Genomic DNA, 9,648 nt, shown 5'->3' with positions numbered 1-9,648 from the left:
GGAGAGAGGAGAGTGAGGGAGTGAGGGAGGGAGAGAGAGAGAGAGAGGAGCGTGAGGGAGTGAGGGAGAGAGAGAGAGAGAGATAGAGAGAGCACGCGAGAGAAAGCAGGGTTCAACACCAGCATTGACCTGGTAGCCCGGCAAGCAGCACAGTGCTGTAAAAGCGACCTACCGTGGGCGATGATGAGACCGGGAGCGCTTTCAACACTGAGCGGTGGCGACGGCACGACAATGTTGCGCGACATGCTGAACGGTCCATGAATGTGCAGGTTACATGCCTGCAACACGCGGCCACACATCAACCCACATCAACCCACACATCAACCCACACATCAACCCACATCAACCCACACATCAACCCACATCAACCCACACATCAACCCACATATCAACCCACACATCAACCCACATCAACCCACACATCAACCCACATCAACCCACACATCAACCCACATCAACCCACACATCACACTGCTGTCACAGCCTCCCACCGACTATACAACTACAAAGCGTTGTAATATAATTAATTACAATAGTTATATAATTTTATAATTACACGTAACACCGTAACATGACATGTCAATTGTCACATTGTAATATGACATGTCGATTATCACATTGTAATATGACATGTCAATTGTCACATTGTAATATGACATGTCGATTGTCACATCGTAATATGACATGTCAATTGTCACATTGTAATATGACATGTCGATTGTCACATTGTAATATGACATGTCGATTGTCACATTGTAATATGACATGTCGATTGTCACATTGTAATAAGACATGTTGATCGTCACGTTGTGATAGTGATCAACGTTGTGAACATGTGGTAACTGTGGGCGTACCGTCTTTGCTGAGCTGCAAACGCCTTTGTGCGGTTGATCGATCTGCTGCCAGCTTCCACCTCTGTTGTACGTGATCATTGTTCTAACACCAGAGTCTGCAGGCGAAGAGAAACAGGCTGCACTTTCTACCAACGATAGACAATTCTGCGAGTGTTCGATCGGTTCGAAGACGCTCACGTATTTCACGCAACTTGAAAATAGATCCCGCATGAGAGATTGACGGCCCGCCAGACACCTGTGCAGTTCCCAGCTGTTGTTGGCCCAAAAAGCCAGTGATATAATGAATAGGTGCGCATTGCGTGGGAGGAATTACCTGGCATGATCTGGCTGGCCAGATATACCCCGGTCATTGACTTGACTTTGTGGAAGTCAGTGATACTGTCACTTTTGGTATACTGCATAGAAACAGCACATGTTAGCCATTATTACCAAAGCAAATTATGACAAATCGATATACGATTAGTTAACGTTTATTATTTTGTAGCTGAATTAAATGTGAAAAATGCAATAAGTCTAACAATGGTTATCACATTTTCTATGGGGCCCTTAAACCCAATTGACCTTTAGCTAGGTTTATATTTTGCGTGCCAGTTTTGGTAGCTTTAGGTGTAATAGCTCACTGCACCTGATCTGTATTCTCCCCCTTGGAAATAAGCTGATATTGCTCTGCTATATTACTAACACAGAGAAATTCATATTATGCTACCACCTTTTGTTAATTTACCACATCTAACACAAGGATGGACACAAGATTTGTGTGACTCACCAAATGGTTTCGCAGACTCTCAGAGAAGACCAGGCCACTGCACCCAGAAGTGTAGAGCGTGCCTTTGCCTGAGGCTGCAATGAAGCGTTGACATTAATGCGCGAGCAGGCTACCTTCACAATCGCGCCAACTGTTGCGATCGGACATTCTAAAAAACAATTCTTGGCAACGAAATCCTGCAGTCAACAATTTGGCATGCGGTCATTGAAGGCATGTGTAAAACTGGTCTAGCTTGATTGACCTTGCAAGAATATACAACGGTGGCACAATAACCATGCTCAGATGGATAGTTTAATTAGAGTGGGTGGACAGGGATAGGAGGATGGGAGTGCGTAAACACAGATAGGGGGTGGGAGTGGGTGGACACAGAAAGCGGCATAGGAGTAGGGAGACACAGATAAGGGGACTAGAGTGAATAGATGCACATAGGGCGGTGGGAATGGGTGGACACAGATAAGGGGACTAGAGTGACTAGACACAGATAGGGCGGTGGGAGTAGGTGGACACAAATAAGGGGACTAGGTGAATAGATGCACATAGGGCGGTGGGAGTAGGTGGACACAAATAAGGGGACTAGGTGAATAGATGCACATAGGGCAGTGAGAGTAGGTGGACACAGGTAAGGTGATGGGAATGGGTGAATGCAGATAAGAGGATGGGAATGAGGGGGGGAAGGTGCAGATAGTGGGATGGGAATGAGGGATGGAAATAGGGGTGGGTCAACACAAGAGTGAAATGAAGTCATCGATACTCACTTCCCAATTCGTCGACGTGTAGAAACACCATTCCTTCACTTCCATCGAGAATCGTGAAAAACTGAAAGCAAAACAAATAACGAGCATCATGCCCCACCCTCTATATTCCCCCACAGATGGCAGCAGATTACAACAGATGATTGCTGTAATGCCATCTGCTTGCTAATACTGATTACAACGCAACACGTGATGTACATCACCACCTATAGGAAGGCTGCTATTTGTGACATAAATCTCGTGGCAGCAGCTGGTGCCACCTATTGACAATGAGTACATTAGGCAAATGTGTGAAATAAAACCACTACAAATAAAAATTTACTGTGGCATTGTAAACGCACTGCTGGTTATCAAAGAGACGGGGCTAAACGTGTGACGCATGTCTCGTGGAATTATAGCGATGTCATGGGTGTTAGATGGCAGAATGTAAGCGTAGACAATTAAGGAAACAATAGTCACGAATCCAAACTCAACAAATCGGTAATGGCCAAGGAGAGATGGAAAGGGACAAATGACAAACGATGGGTTAGTACAGAGCTGTCCAGTAGTCAAAAAGGAGAGACCGCTACGTGAGGTCAAGGAGCAGAGCCACCCTTCGTGTAAAGGTGGATACAGGCCAGCCAGGATCTCTTTACCATCAGCCACCACATGAGTTGCAATCATTGTCGATATCGATTAAAGTTATTCGCTGCGAACAATGTTTTTGTCTTTCCCTTCGACTACACTACTTCTACACACAACACCGCAATTCCCACCATCGCATTCTAGGGTATAATTATAAGGTTATGGTAAGATAAGAAGGTAATTTCTTTCAAGAAATTTTAGAAAGCCTGCCAGGCAATCGGGCAATTCACCCCAAATTGTATGATTGCACATATAAATGTATAAATTATAAGTGTATGAATTTGAAGAGAAACACGAGTAACATCTTCATTACCTGCTCTGGCCTTATTGCTGGTACCTGAGCCTCGTCCCAGGTGTCGCCACCATCTGTCGACACGACAAGAGCACGGTCCTGTGATCCCTGCCCAAGAGAGTGTACGAGAAGGTGAGTGACACCGAGCCAGCCAAACATGGGCAGCATCGCACTGCACAAACTCCTTACCCGACACAGTGTGCATACGTGCGTGCGTGTGTGTGTTGAGACCTTTAGTTTATAGTGGTTATACAAGCTCATAGGCTTCACCCTACATGTTGTTTAAACAAATGTTCACATGCGTGACTACCACATCAAGTTGTCACATCGAATGCTATTCAACGGCGACGACTTGGGATGAAACGTCGGTACTCATATTTCGCGCGCCGGGCAAACATGAACTGAAATCAATGGAAGTAATGGGGGTTTATTTATGGATCAAGAGAGAAAACTAATCTTACGTGTTGATCCAGAATAGAGGCGTACATGAACTTTCCTTCGACTGCCAGTCCATGAACTCTGTCCAGCAACACTAAAACGATACAAATTTAGCATGTGAGAGCCCTAGCCACTCATCGACAAATTTCAACCCCACCATACCCCACTATTCCCGACACGCACGCTGGCATATCACCCCTTTCATACCAACTGGGGAGAAGCAAACCAGATTTATCAAAGGAGACCATGGAAAATGCTGCGGCAGTGTAGCCGAATATTGATGAGGATGCTGGATGCTGACCTTGAACAGAATCCCTGAATCACAATTAAGGAGCAAATTCTATTGTGGATATTGCATATCGTTTGTCGTGTAAAAACATGTTACATTTTTTTGTCTAAATCTACATAGCTCGACAAGTGAACTAATACAACTACTTATGCACATCAGCCCATAAAAAGTTCAAATGTGACATTTAATAATCTAGTAGTCTAGAAGCAATTTTGATCGTCGATTACCTTTGGAAGTTTCACCAAGATCAGTGCTTCTGTACAGAGTGGTGTTAGTGTATTCACTACCCATCTGGTCCGTCATGATAAATATGGTCTCATTACTGTCACAACACTGGCGACCCCTGCAAACACAAGTCGCCCTCTATAATCCTCTATTCAACACAATCGCTATATATGAGAATAGGCAATAATATGCTATATACGCTATAATATGAGAACACTAGATATATATTTGTGAATATGCTATATGAGAACGCTATATATATGAATATGCTATAATATGAGAATAGGCAAACTGCAATAGATGAATGTCAATGCTATCTGTCTCCTGTGAAATGAGACTCCATTATCATAACATCCCAACGCTATCAATTACCATTTGACGTCGGTAGTGTACTCATTAATGCATGTCCAAGTGGAGCCAAAATTTTGTGACAGCCAGATCTGTCGCTAAAAACAAAAATTTGCAATTCACCACCAACTTGACACCATAAATAATTGCGACACTGAAACAAAAAAACGATGGAATAACTATACTAGTGATAGATAGCTACATTTTTTTAATGAAAGGTAGACGATTGTGACAGAGAAAGCAAAATATCAAAGGCTGGCCAATCAGTGCTCACCAAGGCATCAGCTGACTTTGCTAGTAGCCAATCAGGCTTGCTATGATGGAAAATCAGAGGCTCCTGCAGCAGGAATGGCACTGGCACTGTCGTGAAGGTTTTTCCCGAATTACTGCTAATAAATAATGTGGAGCCGTGGTCGTTTGGCTTTTGTTCAGCAACAAAAATTACCTGCAAATGTAGAAATCACAGATTCTTTAGTTAATGCCTTCACTATGGCTTTCCCATTCTCATTCAAACTCATTTCAATCACAACTCATTTTAATTTACAACAATTCTAGTCACCAAAAATACAACAAATTTCTCCAGACAAAACATGGTTATTTGCAGTCATTATGGTTTTCTTATATCATAAACAGGTGGTCAGGTATTTACCCCTTCGGTATCAGTAATCCTTTTCTGGAAGCCCAGGTATGTGTTGATGGAGAGACCATTAAAGCTATCCACCACTTTCAACGTTCTTCCGTTGTCTTCACTGATGAAGAAATATAATACATACTCCCACTATGTTACGAGGTGACTCATTAAATACCAAACTGCTCACAATGTTCACTACCTAATTTCTAGGCTGGATATTTGGAAGAAAAACAATGAGAAAATGTAGAACACAAAGTTGGATTCATCTGGGGGGGGGAGTACTTTAAAATTCAACTCATATTTCATCACCATTCCTCCTGATCATCACACAGAGGTGGCATGTGTGGGGAGCAGGGGCTACAGCCACCCTCCCACCACCAATGTCAGAGGAAAAATCGTCACCGAGGAGAAACAGAAAAATATTAGTTTTAAACCGACATTGCATCCCCTTCACCAGCAGTGTGAGTTTAGCCGCTCTACCCCATTGAGGACCTGCCATGCAATCTCTGGTGCCAACAGAGATGCCAACACTTTTCTGAGCAAACTGTAGTGAGGATATCGGCAATCTGTAGTCCGAGGGTCACGCAGTGACCCAAGTATATTAGGGGGGTTCGGGGCATGCCCCCCCGGAAAAATTTTTGATTCCGAGATGCAATTTCCTGCATTCTGGGACCCAAAATGATATTAAGTTCACACTGATATTTGCTGCTAAATACATGTAGTTCTTTTTAATCATGTTATATCAATGTAACACTGAAACAAAACACTTGAAATATCATAAAAATAATTTTTTTCCAATCGTAATAAAAATCGTAGTTGTATGCAAACTGGTCGTAGTGGTCAAAATACAAACGAAATTCGTATAAAATACGGATAAATCGTAGTGGTTGGCATCTCTGTGCCAACCTTAATCAGGATACTTGAGGTCAACTATACAAATGCTGCTGAAATGCAAAATACCTTCTGTAGATTTTTGGTGGATCCGGTTTGTGCAAGTTTCGTTCCGAGGTTGTGTAAGCTAGGATTACTCCATTGCCAGCCCACGTGAGAGACATGCTAAAGCTGCTTTCGTTCACCATCGGAAACTGTAACGAGGTCCAAGAAATCTACTTCAACATTGTTTAAATTTGCCGCCACATTACTAAAAGGAAACATTCAGGTCTATACAGTGACGAAACGTTTCACACGATAGCAATGCGTAGTTGGCTGTGGTCCAAGACAGAAACTTTACCAGATTTCGAAAAAAAATTATTTTCCAACTAGTCTCGCATTTTGGCCACTTTTACGATAGTTACTGTTATTGCTTTCAAGAGTAAGGGTAACGCCAACTTGTCTTAGAAGCTTCGTACTTAGCTATATTCACCAAAGCATGCACAATTCAAATTTTTATTACTTGTTTTGATTTCCGCTGCCATTTCTTGCGAATCTCAGACTATCTCGCGATAGTGCGAGATATCAGCCAATTTAAAAACAGAAACGGAGTAAACTACGCAGAATCACGTCATTTTGTTTGAATTAGGTGCACTATTGGTGCACTTCTTTTGAAGGTGCCATTTGCAAATTAATTGTCGCTATAATCAAAGATACCATGGTGTTACTTACAGCGTGTTAAATTCCAATTTTCTATGCTATAAGAGCATAAATTCTTATAGTGTTTTTCAAGTTGGTGTAATCAGTAATACAGGGTGCGAAATTAACGCGAGCCCGGAGTCAAATACTCCCTGATTTACTGTCGGACTTTCTGATTTGACATATGTAGGAGTCCGTACTCCCTGAAAATTCTGCTATGCTAACTATAGTTCGTTCCAGAACACGGCCTAGCAGAATTACAGTATTTTTACAGCAAATGTCCAAAGAAATTTTGGCAGACGTGCACTGCACGAATCTTCAAAATAAGCACATGCGTTATTGTTGTTTATGCTTTAGTTTTGAACTGCAGACTGCGGACTCCCTCATTTTGCTGCGGACTCCCGCTTTTTGAGGGTAGGCAATGGACTCCCTTGTTCAAAAGTAAATTTCTACCCCTGGTAATATATTCACTATTAGGTGAGATCATATTTCACTATATTTTTTCAGATTGTGCGTTTTTGAGCAATGATTTCGAAATAAATTCCTTAAATAAAGGATGTTGGTGTATGACAGAACAATTATTAAAACAGAAATTATTCTGGCGCAAATCCACTTTAGGCACCTTAGCCACAGATTTCTGTGTCTGATGCACAGACTTTCCGTATATCAAGGAATGATGCAAAAACCCTAACCTTAACCCTAAGTCATAAAGTATAACCTTAGGCTTATGTATCACGAAGTGTGTTAGGCCGACCTAAAAATTACCTTTGGTTCGGGTCACCCGCCCGACTTCACATTTCGGAGTGATAAAATGTGCGACTGCGGTCACTTTTAGAGGGTTTCAAGAAAAAATAAAATTCAAAGATACCGCCTGCCGATCATACATATTCAAATATCCGACTCTTGTCATTTTATTTACCTAAGGAGAGTTCCAAAATATTTATAAACAGAACTTCGTTGGCGCGAAGTGAAATTAACAGTTCCTACCTACGTTTCCTAGAATCCTACAACGTGAAACAGTCGTATAGAGCCTGGGCCGGGCCGGCCGGCTACTTCATAAACAGAGCCTGAAGGTCGTATGGCACAGCGGCCGGCTTTGATGTACGCGATCGATCGCGTACTATATAGTATACGCATGCTATCGTGCTATACGCGGCCGCAGAGCCGTTTACACTTCGGTTACTCGCTTGTTCAAAGGGACGATTAATCAAGCTCCGTTTTTGGAGCGATTCCTAACACCAGTAAACGACTGGTGTTCACATTTTGAAAACAATGTCATGACTTGCAGCAATGCCAATGGTACATGCAACTGCAAGTCATTTGCATCTCGTGGCTCCTGCATTTCAAGCTGTATACCCTATATTTAACTTGTGAAATTTTTTTTTTATATTCCTGCCTACCCATGTTTTTGCAGGAAAAAAATTAAAAAAAAAAAAAATGTTATGCCTACCTACCGACCCTAATTTTCACAATCCATGTGACCCGAACCAAAGGTATTTTTTTGTTTGGCCTTAGGGTTATGGCTAGGGTTAGGGTTAGGGTTAGAGTTTTTGCATCATTCCTTGATATACGGAAAGTCTGTGCATCAGTTGATGATACACAGAAATCTGTGCATCACTTCGTGATACCTAAGGTGCCTAAAGTGGATTTGCACCATTATTACCATAAATCGTCATTCGAATCATACTTGCGTTACAACAGCCGCCATGAAGACAATTTGGTCATTTTATTAAAAACGAGTATATTATAATACTTAGTTAATACTAGTATTTACGAACAACAACAACAACATCAAATGGCACCGTTGATACGTACAGATGACTTGGCTTTCTCCAGTAGTGCCTTGAGATCTTCATCTTTTTGTTCCTCGCCGTCGTGCGCCGCACTGCACTCGTCTGCAAGGTTGGCCGCCCGTTTCTCACGTGACGATGATTCAGACGCAAAATATGGAAGTTTACTTCGGACTAGTGTTGTACCTACATAGACTAGGTCGGCGGTCTGCCGCTTCGCTCTCAGATGTCCAAAACGCTGCGTATCATCGCTGCTACTTCCCGCCCATTTTAAAGAGTTGGCAGTGACGATGCACGCGACGCAAGACGTTATAAATACACAGAGAAGAATACTTCTGTTTACTACCAACTCCATGTTGATTCGTAAGCGACTGTCGCGCCAAACAAGTGGCTTGGTGAATATATACTCGCGAATTCACAATATAGCCAATAGGAAAACATTAAAATAAATTTGGGCCGGTGAAGTTTGCATTCATAGCAATAAAAGTTTAGACCATCTAGGTTAGACTATACAATACTATAATAATACTAGTTAGACTATACTACTACTAGTGTCTCTATATACTATACTAAGCTAAATAATATACTACTAACACTAGTATGTTTATATATTTCTATGTAATTTTGTTTGTTTGCAATTACCAAACAATTTCCGTCAATAGTCAACTATACTAAAATAGCAACCTTAAAGGGAGAGTTTACTCTAGGTTCTCTTATTTTTAGGTTATAATTACGCTACATAAAAAGTTTCATGGTTCAATCACCATTAGAAATATTTTTTTTATTATGAAATGTTTTAAAACTAACGACTACAGTTTGATTACAACGACGGTGGCGCCACTCAAAGCGCACGATCTGATAAGTTGCGCAAAACCACTTTGATACCAACCAAGTACTGTAATCTGACATACTATAATCTCAATGTACTTGTTATCTCTGTTATTGCACATGTGCTTTCTTCTGAGTTAGTGCAGTATTGTGCTTGTACTGTATCGCTGCATTTACATCACTTACGATATGAAGTTATCAAACTCATATATCTTCTTCTTTACAAATTTATTTATTGTATC

At 41.6% G+C, this 9,648-nt stretch overlaps 1 protein-coding gene across 1 annotated transcript in view; it reads right to left on the bottom strand.

The window, feature by feature from the left end:
* The window catches only part of LOC106811043 (sortilin-like), a 19,398-nt gene extending 10,459 nt beyond the window's left edge, over nucleotides 1-8,939 (bottom strand). The window contains exons 1-13 of the mRNA XM_014814560.1: nucleotides 8,604-8,939; nucleotides 6,180-6,304; nucleotides 5,238-5,337; nucleotides 4,863-5,033; nucleotides 4,613-4,686; nucleotides 4,243-4,358; nucleotides 3,750-3,820; nucleotides 3,310-3,396; nucleotides 2,376-2,436; nucleotides 1,621-1,694; nucleotides 1,168-1,249; nucleotides 855-949; nucleotides 173-278 (exon numbers count right to left, since the gene is read on the bottom strand). Of these exons, the coding sequence (XP_014670046.1) occupies nucleotides 173-278; nucleotides 855-949; nucleotides 1,168-1,249; nucleotides 1,621-1,694; nucleotides 2,376-2,436; nucleotides 3,310-3,396; nucleotides 3,750-3,820; nucleotides 4,243-4,358; nucleotides 4,613-4,686; nucleotides 4,863-5,033; nucleotides 5,238-5,337; nucleotides 6,180-6,304; nucleotides 8,604-8,933 (1,492 nt within the window). The 5' untranslated portion in view covers nucleotides 8,934-8,939. The remainder of the gene's footprint in view (nucleotides 1-172; nucleotides 279-854; nucleotides 950-1,167; nucleotides 1,250-1,620; nucleotides 1,695-2,375; nucleotides 2,437-3,309; nucleotides 3,397-3,749; nucleotides 3,821-4,242; nucleotides 4,359-4,612; nucleotides 4,687-4,862; nucleotides 5,034-5,237; nucleotides 5,338-6,179; nucleotides 6,305-8,603) is intronic.
* Nucleotides 8,940-9,648: the final 709 nt, after the last annotated feature.

This window comes from Priapulus caudatus, unplaced genomic scaffold, assembly GCF_000485595.1.
Source record: "Priapulus caudatus unplaced genomic scaffold, Priapulus_caudatus-5.0.1 Scaffold498, whole genome shotgun sequence".
NCBI classification, from domain to species: domain Eukaryota; kingdom Metazoa; phylum Priapulida; class Priapulimorpha; order Priapulimorphida; family Priapulidae; genus Priapulus; species Priapulus caudatus.
This window is presented reverse-complemented; position numbering and strand designations above follow the sequence as displayed.